The sequence below is a fragment of the Corvus kubaryi genome, unplaced genomic scaffold, assembly GCF_017639235.1.
Source record: "Corvus kubaryi isolate FWS band 111438036 unplaced genomic scaffold, C.kubaryi_AGA036_p1.0 37300, whole genome shotgun sequence".
In the NCBI taxonomy this organism is placed as follows: domain Eukaryota; kingdom Metazoa; phylum Chordata; class Aves; order Passeriformes; family Corvidae; genus Corvus; species Corvus kubaryi.
The window spans coordinates 3,654,462-3,672,682 of NW_024581093.1; the positions used below are offsets into that span (position 1 = coordinate 3,654,462).

At 39.8% G+C, this 18,221-nt stretch overlaps 1 protein-coding gene across 1 annotated transcript in view; it reads right to left on the reverse strand.

The window, feature by feature from the left end:
- CDYL2 (chromodomain Y like 2) overlaps positions 1–18,221 on the reverse strand; it is a 58,565-nt gene that overhangs the window by 12,498 nt on the left and 27,846 nt on the right. Inside the window, exons 2-3 of the mRNA XM_042027153.1 lie at positions 16,232–16,826; positions 6,779–6,996 (exon numbers count right to left, since the gene is read on the reverse strand). Of these exons, the coding sequence (XP_041883087.1) occupies positions 6,779–6,996; positions 16,232–16,826 (813 nt within the window). The remainder of the gene's footprint in view (positions 1–6,778; positions 6,997–16,231; positions 16,827–18,221) is intronic.

Sequence of the window (18,221 nt, forward strand, 5' to 3'; positions counted from 1 at the left end):
TTTCCCTATTTTTACAAACCTTATTGATTTTGAGAGACTTAAATTTTGGGCACTATCAATACTTACATCAATTATATATAATTTTAATATAGAATGATATTAGAATAATTAGAATGGTAACACTGAGAGTTTGCAAAATGTTTTATATTTGGCAGTGCTTTGTGGATGCTTTATTAACTCAAGGACGTTTTAGGACTTGGCTGTTCTTTTTTGTATGGGAAATTCTACCCAGTTTATGCTACTTGATTGCAATTTAATAATTCCAAATATCACTTTTTTGTTTTCACTGTGTACATTCAGTGTTCACCACTGTATCATCGGGAACATGTTTATCACAGCAAAAGCCTATTATTAACCTCAATAGCTTGTAAGCAAAATCAGTTTTCAGTTCTTTAACTACTTTGGTTTTTATGACTTCAACCAGAGCAAAGCAGGACAAGAGGACATCATATACATCAACATGACAAATATATTATTCATTTTTCTGTGGTCAGTGACATTTTTACAGTTTACAAAAGTTAAAGCAAAAAAAGTCTCTTGAAAAAGAGACATTTTGACTCTGCTTTACAAATGGATCAAGCTATTAATTGCACCATAAGTCAAACCTTATAAAAATCTGTATAGAACTGAGCTGCTGGTATTGTACAAAAATGGCCTTTCACCTGAGCAGAGAATTGTTTTATAATGATTTTTAAAAGGAAATATTATTTCATAAACTTCCGATGGGTAACTTCTTGTTTGGTCACAATTGGGTGTGGTTTGTGAGCTGTAACTCATTTCAGCCCCCTTTTCTCTGTAACGATTTTCTCCTCACTGCAGGGGCCATGATTCCATCTAGTGTGACACCCCCTATCCTTAATCATACCCATATGTCAAAGTATTTCCTATAGACAGGGTCCTGCTGACTCAAATTTTTCTCCTTTGCACCAAAAGATTTGCTGCTGGTGTAAATTTAGGTAAGAGAGAGCTAAATGTGGCTGGGGATTTAAATAGAGTTTCCATGTGAGAGAAACCCAAGAATTTTAGCCTGTGATTATTTCTGTTCACTACTTTCTGTTTCCAAAACTTCTTTAGATCTCTAAAGTGCCTTGTTTAAGAAATGTCCCTAAACACTGAAGTTTTCTTGATGCCACCCTAGGTAGCCTTTTAATAGAAATCCTGTGGATTGTGCTGCTTTCCCTAGGGGTTTGTGTAAAGATGATTATTACTGGCTGCTGGGACTGGGCATGAGAGAGCAGGTGGTGAACTTTTAGATGCTTCACTTCTGCAAGAGCACTTCAGAATGCCTGTAATACTGAGTGTGTGACAGTGGGTGGAAGTGAAGTAATTAAAAGCTGCAGAATTTGGAAGTGTATTTGAAATTCTTATGCAGGTACAAAAATGTCATCAGCAATTTTAGGAGCACTGTTCATTCTGAGAGTCTCAGAGGCTGTCTCAGCCCTCAGCTGGAAGAAACACAGCAATACTCCACATATAATGGGGAAACAAAGGGGATAAACCCCTAAAACCTCTGTTCAATGTTAAAAGAGAAACTTTAGAATGTGGTAGATAGTCAAATAAAAAAAGATATGTATTTTGGTTTTCCTAGTTCCATGTGAATGCAATGTTGTCCTCTTAATTCACTTTAGAAGATCTCAGAATCTGCTCTTTCTTAGGGTGAATGTATAAATAACATTAGGGAATACCAGTCAAACATTTTCTATCCAGTGAGGAATGTTGCATTAAATATGATGCCATGATACTCCATTCAGCAAGTTTATTATTCCCCTTCCTCCAGTGGTATTTGCCTATGTGCCACCTCCTTGCTGTTAGCAGTGCTCTCCTTCATACACATCATTACTGTTACAAACTTGCCTCTTTTTTATCTCACCCCTCACTGATCTGGATGACTAAAGCCATCTAAAAGCCATCCAAATTTTTGAGCAGAGGTTACACTTATTATGGGAAAAAACCAAATATTCTGCCATCACTGTTTTTCAGTGTTCTGGAGAGGATGACATTGAAAGTCTGTTATTGAGTCAATTTCTGATATGGTTGAAAGTGGGAAGGCTTTGGTTACTATTTTTGAGCAGGAGGGGAAATTTAGTTCAACTGCTCCACTTGTTTCTATCAAAAGAAACCAGGAAACCATTATGTATCAGCATTTTCAGACTCCCAAATGTATGTTTTCTTCTAAGCAGCTCAAAGTTTGTCATTAACTTTATCATCCAAAGGCGCTTGGAGGCTCATTGGAATCCAGCAATGACAGCCAAGTCAATTCTCACTCCCTTGGTCTATGCCATGGTTCCTTTGCTGGTGCAGTGCAAAATTCCCCGGCTCCCCTTGTCACTCAGCCTGGTTACAGCAACTGCTGTTCACTGCTGCTTCTGGGAGCCTTGGCTTTCCCCATGGGTTATGGGTTATGTGGGGATGGGTACTTCTCTCTGCTATTTCTAGGATTACAGGGAAGCTACAAACAGGAAAATAATGATAAAAGAGCTGGTTTGTCTGCCGGTTTGCCAAAGTGTGTTTTAAATTGAAGTACTGTAAAGTAATTATAATTTTAGTTCAGAACTGCTCTGTTTTTAAGGACAAATTTCTATTTACTGTGGTGACGAATTCAGTTCTCAAATACAGAGATACAACCTGTCTTTAGTTACATTCCTTTGTCAGTTCCATATTCTTTTTCTTTCTTCCATAGTCCTTAAACCTTTCCCCATTTTGCTATAACTATGGCATTTGTCCAATTAAATTTTATTTTCTCTAGTGGACCAGATCTAATACTACTATTTCCAGAGCTCCTTAGCAATATTCTCCAGGTCCATGCTTTTATTAATTAGCTTTTTTATGGCCTTTTAGGTAATTTTCAGTTGTGGGGACAGTATTTCTATTTGAATGCATTTGATGAAAATTTCTGAGGAAGTATTTACAGAACAGTATGGGCCAGTTATTTAGGTTATGATAGTTGATTGGACTGTAAATTTAGAACAGGCCTACTGCTTCACTTACTGTTTTATTGAAACATAAATATATAATAAAATTATCACCTTCTCAGAAGCTTATATTTTTAATCCTCTCAAGAAAATAATCTGGTTCATTTTTGAACAGGACATCTTGTTTTGCAAAATAAACATGAACCAGTTAAAAACTTCATTAAACTTCTAAGAGCTTATTTTAGGGCCCTTTGCTGGACGAAGGAAATTTCCAAAGGCATTTGATGCCCTTTGCTTTCCATCTTGTTACATTCTGGGAAAATCAAAGAGCTGGGAATTTATACATAAATAATTATACAAAGTATCCTGAACAGAAGTCTCTTATTCACACAAATAGAAGCACTAGTTAAAAAATTTAACTTCTCTGAGTCTCTGAGGACTCACCTTCTTAAAGGTAATTATTCTGTAAATATTACCATAAATCCAAATTTTAAAGCCATTCCATTGTTCTTAGAACCTCTTCCCCACTTGTGCCTTTTTACATAAATAAACTGTGTTACTGCCTGTGCAAACAGATTCCAAGTCCATTCTGTCCAGCACCTAAAGGACTTGGGAACCTCTAGAGCTGAAGGCACAAGCACTGGCCCAAACCCACAATTTACTGTTGTATGACAGCAGAACCAGAGAGAACAATAAACTTGTACCTGCCTCTTTTTTATTATTTCTAAGTTAGGAAAAGTGAAGCAAACCACTGCTCCAAAATGCACCTGGCAGAACTTTAAACCCTGTAATTCACATGGCCAGAAATTTGAAACCTGATTCTTGTGTATGCGAAAGTACTTGAGGTACTTTTGTCACTCCTCGATGGAAACTCTGGCTTTTTAGGGAATGTTTTGCTTTTAATTCAGGGGAATATTAACTCCTAGCTCTGTTAGTAGTGTTAAATAAAAACAGCAGATGGGTCCATTTAGTTTGAAACAGAATCTGGATCCTTGAGATGTGCTGAGTTAAAACAGCAGCAGCATCACTGGAGAAAGAGCTTCAGAAGCAGCAAAAGTCCCGCAAGAAGAAATGCCTTAATGGATTTTATAATGGTGAAATATTTCACAAATATATTTAAAAAACAAATTTTAAAAGTAGCAAGCCTAAGATACTGAAATAAGTATACGCTGTACTGTTTCATGACACTGTCTTGGAAGTTTTATAAGCTCTTGTAAAAAATAAGAAAGAATTTCTATAGTGCCCTGAACATTTTTGTAGAAAAAACTCAATTACTGAAGAGGCACTGAGCCAACTTCAATAAGTTCAAAGGCTGCTGGAAAGAGCATTGGCACATTTCATGCTAAAATCACCTGCAAAAATGGGGTTACCAACAACACAGGATGAAGAGTCAGGTAGACTTCTCTAGACTTTCATATTTTTTTTGGCATAAAAAAGTTCTTTGTCATTTTAATCAAATTGGCATAAATATCAGAGGCCAATGGTTGAACACAACTAATAAATTTCATCTGAAGAGTCCGATAAAGCACAAAGGGAAACAGAGCTGTTGAGGGGTGAGAGGAATTTTGTATAAGCTTAAGTTTAAAAGTTTAAAATGATTGTTTGCAGTGCACACCTTTTCTTTTCTTAATGTAGATGGCTGGGTATAACCAGGCCACTATTTAGCCACTTCAAGTAGACCTGCTCTGAATAAATGATTCATTTGCTATTTGGCAAACATAATTTACTGAATGTTTAATAAAGCTTGAAGTTAGCATTTCTTTACACAAAATGAAACACACTTTCTTCATTTTGTAGGAATTGTGTGTTTCTATTCACTGGGAATAAAAGGCATTAAAACTGAAAATGTTCTAAACCTCCCTAAAACACTTTATCAGTTTGTCTCACCTATGGCTAGGGGTGACAAACTGCAGGGACAAGTCATTCAACACATTCCTCCTTTCAGTTCCTGGGGTTTTTGCTGTAATTGCCAGCAAGAATGTGAAATTGCCAATCCTGGAGGTGCTGGATTTTGTGGTGTGAATGATCATGGGCAGCAGCCTGGACTGAGGCCAAAGAAGCCGTTTCACATTTGCAGCCATGAATCTTCCAAGGGCAAGAGCCTGTGATTGCTCTTGGCCTGGATGAGGTTTAAACAGACAATCTCCATGAGGAGAACTCATTACCTGATTAATTCCTCACCATCCTGGTCAGTAAAGTGGTTTTCTAAAATGTATTTCCTGGTTTTCAAGTGAGCTTCAATAAAGGTTCTAGAAATAGTCTACACTGGTGATGCAGGGAGCATATTACATGCTTATCACTTATTCTTCCACAGAGGTGGGTTCCTGACATATTGAAAACTTTCAAAGGATGAAATTGATTGGTTTGGCAGATCCAAAGAGCCTGAATTAATCCCCTGGTTAGAGCACCTGAACACCACTGATGTGGAACAGTACAGCCAGAAATGTAAATGTATGTCTGTTCTGACTGAACACAGTAAGTCCATGATTTCACATTTTTTCAGGCCCTTGAGCTCCTTCACTTAAATTACCTGCAGTGTCAATTAGTGGTAATTAAGGCAGAGATGGAATGATGGATTTGATGCAATCTAATGCATTTTAAGGAATTAGTGTTAAAAGTGAGTGTTTGGTGTTCTGTGGTAATTACCAAGATAGTCCTTCTAAATATTCGATAGTTTAAAAACCAGGAGTGATAAATGTTATGTACCATCAGTTTTAGCCATTTAATATCGCTCAGTGTATTACTGCCCACGTGTACATGTGCATTTGGGAAGGGGATTCATCATACCTGCCAGTTGTAAGTAATTAACTTCAAAGTTACTCATTTTCTTATTGAATAAAATGATTCCTCAAAGCTACAATCTACTCTTCCCTCAGGTGGTGCTCAAACTGGTATTTCACACAGTCTTGAAGTTGCTGTGTAGGACGGAGCTGTGCTGGAGTGTCTGGGGGCAGAAAAGGCCGAGATCTCCTCAGTGAGGGCAGCCCTTGGAGGAACTCTGCCTGCAGGCTGCTCAGACAGGCCAGACTGGTGCTGGGAGGCAGCTCCTGGTGTTCCCTCTGTGATCTGAGGCAGCCCTGTCCATCAGGCCATTACTGCCCACGTGGAACGGGGCTCAGGCATGCTTTCTTCTCTCCAGGACATCCACCCTGATGCAAGCACTTATGGACACCCCTTTTCTTCTAACATGGGAATGGTACAAGAAGGCATTGCAGCCACAGGGAATGGAAGGAAAAGCTCCTCAACCCTTCCAGTGATCCATGTATGTACTGGGGAAGTACAAGCTGCAAGTCTGAGTCTGCCTTTATGTTTGGAACAAGGGAATTCATTAATATCTTTTATATGTGGTATGATTTTATGCAATTCAGCTGAGGGATAGAGCCCCTAATTGATTAGGATTTCAAAAATAAGGACTCATACAGTGATTCAGAGAAAAAGTAATTAGAGATCAAGATAGAATTTAGAACGGCTTTCTCAGGATATAAACTGAAATTCTCTGTATACAACTGGAGCACTATTTAAATTAGTAAAAGCAGAAAGACCAGATTTCTCCTAAGGATAGTAAATATCAGTAACTTCAACATGTGAAAAGCTGCTTCACACAACTCCATGCTGGAAATACTGAATCTGCCATTTCTTTCGTTAATTTTTTTTTGTCAGATGTGAATTAAAATTTAATTTCCATTGCATTCTTTTGGATAGGAATTCCAAGTGTAAAAAAGTTAGATATGTCTGTACTCTAGATTTATTTTCTAAAATCATAAATTAGGAAAAAAAAATACATAAAATTGAATTCAAGTGCAGTGTTTGCAAGATTACCCACACATTAGGATGGCTTTCTTTGGCTTTTAGGGCTAAATACTTACCTCTGGGGTCAGTGCATTGTTCTCTGAAGTCTGACTTGACAGCAAAATATGTGTGAAACCATCTTCTTTCCGGACTACAATGTCCCTGAAGCGGCAGTTACTTTCGTTTTGTCGCACACTGTATCTCAGTCTCTTATCGAAGACATAATCTTTCTCTCCATCAAGTTTCCTTTTCACAGTGCTGTGTAGATTCAAGCTTCCATTGGCCAGAGAAGAACCTTGCAGATGGAAAGAATCGAAGCATAATTACCTCTATACCATCAAAGAAGTGGAGCGATACTCTCTATTAGTTTCAACAACAACAACAATAAAATACAGTGAGATAAATAAAAAATGTGTCTGGCTAGTCAAATGTGGCCTCAAGCCATTGTTCTTATTCTGTACTCCAACGTGCAGAACTTTTTGTTCTCTGATCAGACAACCTCTAGACCCAAGGAACTGATGCCATTTTGGAGAGTATCCAGCAGTAGGGAAAGAGAAGAACTATGAGAAAGATGTAATTCCTCCTTAAAAACAAGTGAGAGTAATAGTAAGTCAGTTTTAAAAGACAGTTTATTCTGACTCATACTGTGTATGAACTGCAAACCATTCCTTTGCTGATGGTTACAGTGTTTCTGTAATAGGCAATAGGGGATGATTGGTAACAGTGCTGAGCAGGGGGGTTGAAGGAGCTTTACAAGATTTGTATGCAATAATCCTTTTCTAATTACAGATGTTTCACATCATCGCCATTAAAAATAAAGCAGAGACAGGTTGTTGAGGGACAGAGATTAAAGTCACTGGTTTGTGTTTAAATAGACACCAGCCCACAATGCACCATTTTTAAGAAAGGCCAAGAGAGAGCTGAATGAAAACACCTTTGTTTGTTCTGTTCTTTACTCCTGCCAAAGCTGACCTGTTCCAGCTCCTGGTTTCAAATAGCCAGGAATTTTTAAAGGGCAGATGACATGAATATTAGAACACAGATTTAAATTTTATAGTTTAAGTGCCCACCATTCAATTAGAAATGCTCTGTTGGAATAGAATTGAACAGTGAATTCATGACAGATGACTCTAAACCAAAATCACTTACCCTCATTTTGGATTAGCTATGTTTCAGCTCGATGCTTACGTAGGTAACTGATCTGTCTGACACCTCACAGTTGGCAGTGGCCTGTGGAATTGTTCACAGTGTGTGAAATCCTGTATGTGCACTGCAGTTAGGAGATGGGATGTGAAAATACAGCCAGCACTCAGCAGTGTGTGACTGGGTCTCATGTGGTGTGTGCATGTGGGTACTCACACATCTACACACAGGGATCCACCTTTGCCCAGGAGTCTGTTCAGTCAATCAGAAAACTCTTTTTTGTTGTTGAATTAAGAGATACCATCTAAAGCATTGCCTGGGTTATACTGAACAGAGGATTTACCTGGTGCAATGCAAACACCGGCAAATTCCATTAGATCATCACTTTAAAAAAAGTAATTTGAAACCAGGAGAGTTGGAAATTTGTTTTCTTGACAAAAAGTGTCTACAAGGGTAGAAGTTACCATGTGCCTGAAATTTAAATGTTATGAATAATTTCCTATGGCATGTTTCTTCTTTTTCCTAAGATTTTGCTACTGCGTCTATTTTGACATGTATACTTACAAACAGAAATCAACTTGTGAAATTACTAATGGAACACCAGTGTCATTAGGAATAATGTGCTGAAACAAATTAACTATTTGACTGAGGCAGGCTATTAAATATTGCATTTTTATCTATTCAGTGCTTAACCAGCAATAAGCTACTGAATTGTGGTGATTTCAAACTCCCAAAAAAGTGTGAAGAACTTATAAAATCAGAGGCACAAATGCCCATTGAGTGCAAGGTGTGTCAGACTAACTGTACTGATTATCTACCTAGAGTGGAAGATTATGCCACATCTATTTTAAATACAGATGGTATAGAGAATAGTAGAAGATTAATTCACTCATATAATCCAGCTCAACAAAAAGCCTCACAGTAATTTTTTTGGTTTGTTTTATTCTTCTTTATGTATTCAGTTTGTAAATGAATATATGATCTTAAAATCTATAGAGTTTATCACAGTATTTTAAGTATCTAGAAGCCAGCTGAAAGAAATTTAACCAGAGGAAAGATCTAAATTAAATATGAGAGAAACATAAATGAAAAAGTGCCATTTCTAAAAGTGGATCATTAACAGAACAATATATAGTGAATAGCTTGTTGTTTCCGTGTCTCCAGTGCATCCCTGTAATCTTGTTTAATCCGATAAACTGGAGAAAATGATCAGCACACTCCAAAGACAACACTGATGTGGAACCAGGCCAATTCTGATGCATGGAGGTGGTGGAGCTTCTGAAGGTTTGCTCTGGAGCCACTGGAGCCACTGGGATTGTCCCTGCATGAGGGTCAATAGTCAGCACCTGCTCAATGCACACAAGGGGAGCAGCACCTGAGTATGTCAAGGTGAAAAATAACTGTGACAGGCAAAAAGAGACATTCAAAGACTCAAAGCAATTTATACTCCACATGAAACAAATTAAGGATGCCACAAATTAACTAAGGAAGCTTTAGCTACATCTAAGTGTGGTTTACTGTCTTAATAGTAAGTAAGTGTTTGATGCTTAGTCTAAGTACAAAAAGAAAACAGAATAGGAGAAAATACTCTTTCCTTTATTGGGAATTTAATTATTACTTTGTGTTTAATCAGCAGTAGAACTTGTGGAATACCTAAACTAACATTTTTATTTATAAGAAGCTTCAATTTTTTTTAAGGGGATCTAAGATATTCCCAGGCCACTGCTGCATGCAGTAATCCTTCTCCAAGAATGGCAGTAAAGGATGCTATTTAAGGAGAAAATGTGAGCTTGGTTGCTTTCTGCAGGCCTTTCCCATAGTATCACCCCTAAGTGTTGTATAGAAATACGAGAGGGCTCATCCCTCCTGTTTCCTTCGGTGTTTGCTTGTGGACCTTTTCATGGATTTCTCTAATCCCCTTCTGAGCCTGTTGATACTGTCTGTCTCCACAGCTTCCTGTGGTATAAGTTTGAGAAGCTGGGTAGCCACTACACAGAGAAGAATTTTCTTTCATCTGTGCTTTTATCTGATGTTCCACCAGTTTCAGTGAGTGGTCCCTAGTTCTGCTATCAAGGGATTTCAGGAGCAACAGTTCTGCATTTAGTATAGCTGAGGCCTTGATGATTTTGTAAACTTTGATCATACTCCCCCCTCAGCCACCCCCTCTCCTAACTGAAGCCTCTTTTATTCCTCTTCATTCTAGCTGCCCACCCCTGCATCTTCTACATTACTCCACCAGTGCCAAAGGGTCTGAGACTGGGGCTCCATTCTACCAAGCATTGCAGAAAACTCATAGAAAATTGTATTCTAAAAAGCTGAGGCAGACAAATAGCGGGAAAGGAAAGAGAGGAAAGATGGGACTGACCCTCAGTGCTTTGGGGGACTCGGAGCTCCACATCTCCTTCCACTGCTTCTGCCCACTGGTAGAGGACACCTCAAGCTACTGTTATTTCCAGATACATCTTTTCTGAGTGTTCCAACAGAACCAGTTTAATGGTGCAGTCCCTTTGCCACCACCCTCCACAGCAAACCCAGTACTGGTATGAGCAGCCACACCATGAATTGGCCTGGTGATCTGCTCTGGCTGAAAACTCACCCTGCAAAACTGGTTAATTTTCAAACAGATCAGGTTCACCTTGTAGCCTCGAGTACTAAAACTGGTGCAGAGGGAGGGATGGGAATACCGATTAGGGTGTCATGGGAAGGAGAGCTGGACTGCTGCTTTTATTAGCAGTATGCATTTATGCTGAATGGAAAGGATGATGGAGCTGAGGCTTTAATTTTTCTAGGTGAACTAAGCCATGCTCCCTCACTCTCCCTGGTAAAGCAGCTTGGCATTCCTCAGTCTTCCCCATAGCCTTTAACTGCCTCTTTTCTGTCTTTCTTGTGGGTAGTGGTTAATACTGTACATACTTAAAAGCTGTGTTCTGTTGATAATTTACTAATAATTTCAGACTTCTCCAACTAAGGGAGCATCTGTAAGATACCTAAAAGCAATGAGTTTTTATCCAAACTGAGAGAGCAAGCATGTTTGCTTGTCTTTTACTGCCAGTATTCTTTCAGAATAAATAAAACAGAATAAGCTAAAAAACCAAGAGGAAGCAGTGACTAAGTCACACAGAGTATTTAAATCAAGGACACCATGAGACTACAAAGATTTTCATAATGGAGAAAAACAGTGGTTAGTGATACATGACAGGCAGAAGTTCTTCAGCAGATGGTACAGAAATAGAGCGATGTAGAAAAAGGAAAGAGAAAATTAAAAGGGGATGTTTTTTGATTCTGTCAAGAAACTTGACAAAACAATCACTCTCAATTACAGTATCTGGAGAGAAACAGAAATGTAATAACAGAAGACAACAAATATAATCAGAAAGAACAGTATTGTTAGCTTCTGGGAGCATCAATGGATGTTCTTCACAGAGTTTTTCAATATTTTCCAATTTGCAGACCCCTAAATAACTGTCAGTAAAGATGATTCTGCTCTCCTTATGGCAGGACATATAGAAGGTAGAAGACAGTTTTTGGTATTAAAGATCTGTCCCAACTTCCACAAGGTCCCAGGCCTCCAGTGGGGTGCACTGATCATTTTGTGCACACACCTGTAGGTGCACACTCATCCTTCTGGAGTAAAGAGCTTCCTGGTGGGATTTTTGTCTAGAGGCTGAAGAAACACTTGTACCCAAGTGGATTTATACACAAAACCAAACAGACTGGTGGAAATTCATTCAAGGAGTCATCAAAAGCTGGTTTTCAAATAGCTGTTATTTGTTTGAACAGAACTGGCATGGACAGACAAACAAAATAACTATTATTTGATTACTTCTAGTTTAAACATTACTATCTATATTGCTTGGTTCAATGCACTGGTGGTTAAACATTATTATAATATGAAACAATACTGGTTCAGGTTGGTGGGTTTTGGAGACCTTCAAGCATAGGCCGACACTGGTAGCAGAGCTGGGCCTACAGCTGGGTTTTCAAATGGTATGGAATTTGTGACTTTTCCAAATCTAGGCTTCATCTCAAACCTAAAATTTCTATATTTTCTGTGCAGTCTTACACTTAGCTGTGAAATGAGTCTGACATTCATTTGGGTTCCATACAGGCAATCTCAAAGCTGACATAAATGTCTGCTTCCTCAGATTCTGAACAGGGCCGCCCAGGAGCCACAGCTTCTGGGAGCCAAACCAGGTCCTCCAAGCTCCCTCTTTGTTCCACATCTAGTGCCTGCGAGCCCTGCAAGTGCTGATGGGGCATGCCAGACTTTCAACTTCCAGACTCAGTGGCAGACTGCCTGAAACCTCTGGCATAGCTAGCTGCCTCCAAGCTAAACGTGGGAGTCCTGCCAAGCAGACTGCCACACTGCTCCCAGTCCCCAGGGACACAGCCTTAGGACCTTGGCTCAGATTTGGAGAAAGTTTTGAAACCCAAAATGTTTGGAACAAAATTTCTGTTATTCAACAAATTGGACATTTTTCTCTGAAACTTTCTTCATTTGTAATTTGTAAAATTTCAGCCTGGTTTTAGTGTGGCATTGATCCCAATTAGAGTGGGTTTCTGTGATAATAATGGGACACAGGGCAGAATCACACTGGCATCCTCTATGCGAGTGTGAATACTGAGCGAGTTAAGGAAATTGTTGGACTTGGTGAAGAGTAGTGCAAGTTTCTTCCACTTGACATTTCAGACCCCTGTATCAGAAATGTGGCTTCTCTCAAGCTTTCAGGGCAATATTAAGAAAAAACCTAGTAATTTCATTTTGACCCTTCTTCACCAGTTTGTTTTCTCTTACTCTGGCAGTCTCATCTCTCCTCTTTGTAGTTTTCTCCACTCTGCATGTGCTGGGTATCACACAGCAGGACTCGAGGGATTTCTGACCTTGGCAGTGCTGCTGAGTATGGGCTTCTCAGAAAAGAACCAGGCAGAGATTTAAAGATCTCTTACTTTTGCCCACAGAATGCAAGGGGAGCAAAATACAGAACACAAGTGATGGATTTGGAGAATGCAAAAGCCATCATAAAGAACTGTTTGAAAGGAGCTGCAGAGATCAGCTCTTGGGCCAGGAGAGAACACCTGGCTGCTCAGGCAAAGAAGCTTTCCACGGAACTAGAGCTCTCTGACAGGGATTATTTAATCAGGAGTGCTGGAGGCCATTCCTTAGCTCTTGTGGGGACAAAGGAAAGGCTCATTTGACCTTACAGTTCTTTGTGACCCTTTAGCTCTTCATTAAACAAAATATTCTAGAATATGGGAATTGATGCATTTCAAAGATACATTTTGTATCAGAACTTCCCTACAAATAATGTAGAATTAATAATTTTTAAAACTTCATTAGAAACAGTAAAAAAGACCCCAAAACTTTATACACATCTGTAATTAGATATGTAAGTTGTCTTAAAGAAGCAGGTAACTTTTTAGGCATTCTTACATGAGCTCAAACTCCACAAAATTCAAAAGCCAAAATACACTTTTAAGTGCTTTCACTTTAAATATCATTGACATCATCAGGAGTACTAATGCATTTAAATCTGACCATGTATTTTGCTGGTTTGGGAGTTTTTAATAGTATATTTGATGCCTGGTTTGAAAGATCCCAGTAGCTATCACATATAGCCAGTAAGACTGGGCAAGGTCAGTTCTCCTTCCCAAATCAAGGAGCATTTGCCAGGTTGCCAGTAGGGTGGAAAATGGAAAGCGGGGTGATATAATTTATGTTGACTTCTGAAAAGTTTCTGGCAGGGCAATTCACCAGAAGCTGTTAAGGAAATGAGTACTATCATGGGCTATAGAAAGTAGCTAATAAAAATAAATAATTGGAACAAATGGTTACTTTTCATCATGTCAAGTTGGCTGTCCCAAGGACCTGCAGAAGGATTAGTTTATTTAATGTATGTATTAATGAACTGGGAAGAGAAATATGAGAGGAAAATTTGAAAGCAATACAAAATAAGTAGAGTGAAAACTAGGAAAGATTTTGAAGAGCTTCACTGAATCAAAAGGTGAATTGGCAACTGTAAAGCAGATTAAATGCATAGTGAAAGGGATCATACATAAAGCTGTGTTCTAAATTAACTGGAACAAGGAAGGAAAAAAAACCCAAGAGCAACTGTGGATCAGTCAATGAAAACCTTTATGCAGTGTGTAAGAGCAGAAAAAGTAATTCTCCAAAGTTCTATCGTCACTGTATCAGTAAGCAGTCGGAAATCATTTGGAACAGCTCCTGCCGTTTTTAAAAGGTATTAAAACCACCCCCCCACAGCAATGGCACAAGAGGATACTCAGAACTCTCAGGAACCAGTAAAGTCTTCCATGTGGTAGGAAATCTGAAAAGGGTGGGACTGCCTACTGAGTGACACGGCATCCTCCACTTCATCCCTTCATAGAGGGATGGGAGGCTATTCAGTGACAGTAAAGGTCAACTCCCCCCCAACAAAATCCCAAAACCTGATCAAATAAAATGTGCATCTTATTGTTAACTCCTGGAAATTACTGTCACAAAACACCATTGAGGCTGTTTCTTATGGATGGTTTATTATCCCCTACCATTTTTGGGGGTTTTGATCTGTTTTGTTTTGTTTGTGCCGGGAGTGGCTGCTGTTCCTGCCCCACCCGCCATCCTCCCTGGCTCTAGGGCTATCTCGATGAATGGGAGCCAGGCCGGGGTTTCCAGAGGGAGCTGGCGGCAGGGTGAGAGGTGGCCCCTTTCTTTTTGGTGCAGGCTGTTCGACTGTGTCTGGTATCTCTGACCAGGGATCCTGCTGTTTCTGCGCATTTTGCTTTCTTCTTTTTTATTTTTTTTTGCTTTGACACTGTGACTGAGCTTCTTGGCTTGGCTTCTTTTGCTGCTCTGCTGTCAGGAAGCCCGAAGCCAGTGCGTGCCCGCCAGGACCCAGGAACACCCCTGTTTTCTCACCGGGGGGCTGCCCCCCCCCCCTCCACACAGCCCGCCCCTGTGAGAAATCCCAGGGAGCCTCTTCCCTACTGTGTTCGGGAGCCAGGCTGCTGCTGCCCAACCCCTGACATACCACTGCCATCGCTTTGGGTTTGTGCTAGACTCTAGCTTTCACCCCCTGCCTGCCAGGAGGTCCTGCTGCTCCAGCTTGCTTCTCCTGAGGTCCCTGCTACAGCTCCTGTTGCTGTCCAGAGGGGGCACCAGGATCGGCTGCCCCTGGGGGCTCATAAAGGAAGCCTTTTCTCCATCCCATCTGCCAGCTGTGCCACGTGGAGAGAGACGGCCGCACTCACGCCACAGCGCCCCCTGCAGCCGAGGGGGAGTCATCGCACCTGCCCTGCCCGGCCGGGAGCCACCAGCGCCCCTGCCGGCCGCGACTGTAACTACACAAAGGGGAAAGTACCTGCAGGCAAGAGAAGACTGCTACTGGGTTTCTGGGGGGGCGCCCCCCCCCCAAAAGTTCCTCAATTTCCATATCTAGCATTTATTCAATTTTTTTTGTTAATAAACAGGTTTTTTTTTTCATGTTCACCCCCCGGTATCCATTTCTCTCATTGGCAGTAGAAAAGGGAGTTATTTAAGCCCTTTCTCCGTAGTGGAAATGCTCATTCCAGGGCGTTTTCTCCTGAAATTTGTCTTGAAACCGAGACAGGCTATAAATTTGGTAGGATTAAAAACAAACAAACCAAAAAGATTGGACATATATAGATAATGAGAAGCTATTTAATTTCCATTAAGCTGAATAGTTTTTATAGAGAATATAAACCTTATTCTTTGAGAACTAAGCCAGTGAGTAACTATGAGGATTAGAGAGAAATTTCTCCTATATCTTCTTGTTCACTTCAAGACTGTTTGTACCTTCCTCTAAAGGTCTTACGACTTTTGATGTGTCCAGTCACTGTCAGAGACAAGGAACTGGCTGTTCTGAGTGTTCCTGACTATGACAAGCATTGATACTGAGAACTTGAATCTTATTCAGCCATACTTACCAGGGCACTTTAGCAAGAGTGGTATTAATTCTAAAATAATTCTGGTTTCTCTAGACCACTGCGTTTGAGCACACCTAACCGAGTAGTGATTTGTTATGTGGTGATACACAAACCCAGAGCTGCAGCCTTATACATACCTACTGTATGTATAAGTTGTCATTCCTACTCCCTGCCCTATCCTCATTTCCCATAGGGATGTACACTGCAAAGGCACGTGACAGACCCCACACTGCTTCGTGTCACTCTATGGGAAAAGGAAAGAGAGAAGCCAAATGATAAAAAAAGTCTATAATATATGGAGAAAGTGTGGAATTTGTTTGTGTGCTTCTCACCATATCACTTGTGTGACAACAATTTTTCCAAATTTTCCATTTTGGGCCATACTTGCAGTTGCTGCAATTAACACCCCCCTCCCGCAAAGAGGAGTTGTTTAAATCACATACCAATTCCATTCACAACAGGGGAATCGCTACTGACTTCCAACACACTGGGCAAGTTTTGTTCTCCTTCGTGATCATTTAAATCCATGTTTTGCTGCTGTGAGCCATTCCCAAAATGTCTAGAATCTTTTTCATGGCTGCCATCTCCATTCTGCAGACCATTATGTGGCTTTTTCAGTGGCATGATCTGTAAACCGCTGGGAGTAGTTCGGTAAGTAACAGTTTTAGCAGCCCTGTCATTTGCAGATCCTGGCTTTGCTGCATATCCTCGTTTCTGTTTTTGATGAGATGGATTAATTCTCTTCCTTTTGTGTGTTGATCCTTTAGACTTCCCAGATTCAGAAGGTCTATGTGATATTTTCTCAACAGATGACCCTCGGCTTTCCCGCAATAATTTTGGTGCACTGGCCTGTTTCCCATGCCTGGATCGCTTTTCTCTGGTAACATGTAGTCTATTGAACTCATCAATAAATTCCTCACAATGGAGTAGGTGATGTTCAGGTTCCCAGGTGTCTTCATTGCTCCCGTAGCCTTTCCACCTGATAAGATACTCCCATTTGCCCTTCTTGTTCTTCCTTTTGTCTACAATCCTCTCTACCTAAAAGGAAAAACCAAAACTGTATTAGAAAGAATGCCCATGAACAGACCTGGCAGTACAGGAGCGAAATGCAGAGCCCCAGTAGTATTTTGACAGCAAGGCCACTGCCCCTTCTGAAAACATTAAAAGAGATGTAAACACATCCTCAAATCTGATCTGGACATTTGCAGTAGCTCCAATGTGAAGAAACAAGAGAGAGTCTGAGATCATCAATAAAAGCACAATTTCTTTGAAAATCTGGTTGCAAAATGAGACTATTACTGTTATATTCCTTAGCTATGTCTTGTTTCAAAGAGCCAAAGAAAGGTTTTTTTGCTGCTTTGTTAGTTACTGATCATTCTCCTGAATCCACACGTATTATGTCCCTATAAGCTTCCCCAGTCCTCTTTGTATCTTGAAACTACCTTGAACAGAGAACTGATGACGACAAATTGCAGTATTTTACAGCAAAGATCTTGTTTGCAGTAGTGTACATCCACTTTGCTGTTTCCAACTTATAAAAATTTGTATTTTTAGGAACACCGTATTTGAGTAAATACACAAAATTTTTGAATGCACCAATTAAAAAATAAAAAAGCAAACAAAGGGTATAAAGGCAGGGTTCTTACATGGAAGGAATGAATTTTATCAGCCTGTTCTGGAGAATGCCAGTGTAAGGAACATTTCTACAGCAAAAGCTAAGGGACTGTATTGGGACTGCACCCTGAATGTGAATTAACAGCATCATGATGCTGTGGAACCTGGATGCTGGTCAAGTCTGAGGTAGAGGGAGAATGCAGAGGAAAATCCAAACACAACTAGTGGACAGCAAGTCGGGGTTAAACTGCACCAAGTGAAATTCAGATCAAGTCATTAGGAAAAATGTTGTAATGGCAGTAGGAATTAAGTATTAGAATAGTATTTGGTAATGTGTGGAAGGTAGGGAGGGTTTTTAGAACAAACAGTTTTTGTTACATATGTCTGCCATGAAAAGTCAATGCTGGAAGATCAGTTATGATAAGGAAACCTTCAAAGACTCTCCCAGGTTTTATTTTTTCATTCTTTAATTTTTATATTTTGTTTTTAATATGTGGTTTATGAAGGATAAAGATGCCACTAATGAAAAAAAAGTCATTATCATTAACCCAAAGCAGTATTGTTAATTTAGAAGAATAAATAAGTGGAGAGATCATGTAATAGCTTTCACTGCTCTTCAAAGAAAAATCATCTCATGTGAAGAGCAATAGTGGAATCTTTATGGAGAATTTAACCTTGAAGAAGGGCAATCGCAGCAGTGTAAGTAATTGTTCATTTTAGGTCCCTTGTTAGAGCAAACCAATGGATTAATTCTGTCTGTTCACTGGCTGGAACTGTACATTCATAGAAATCTTGGTGGGTTCCCCAAAGGAGTCTAAA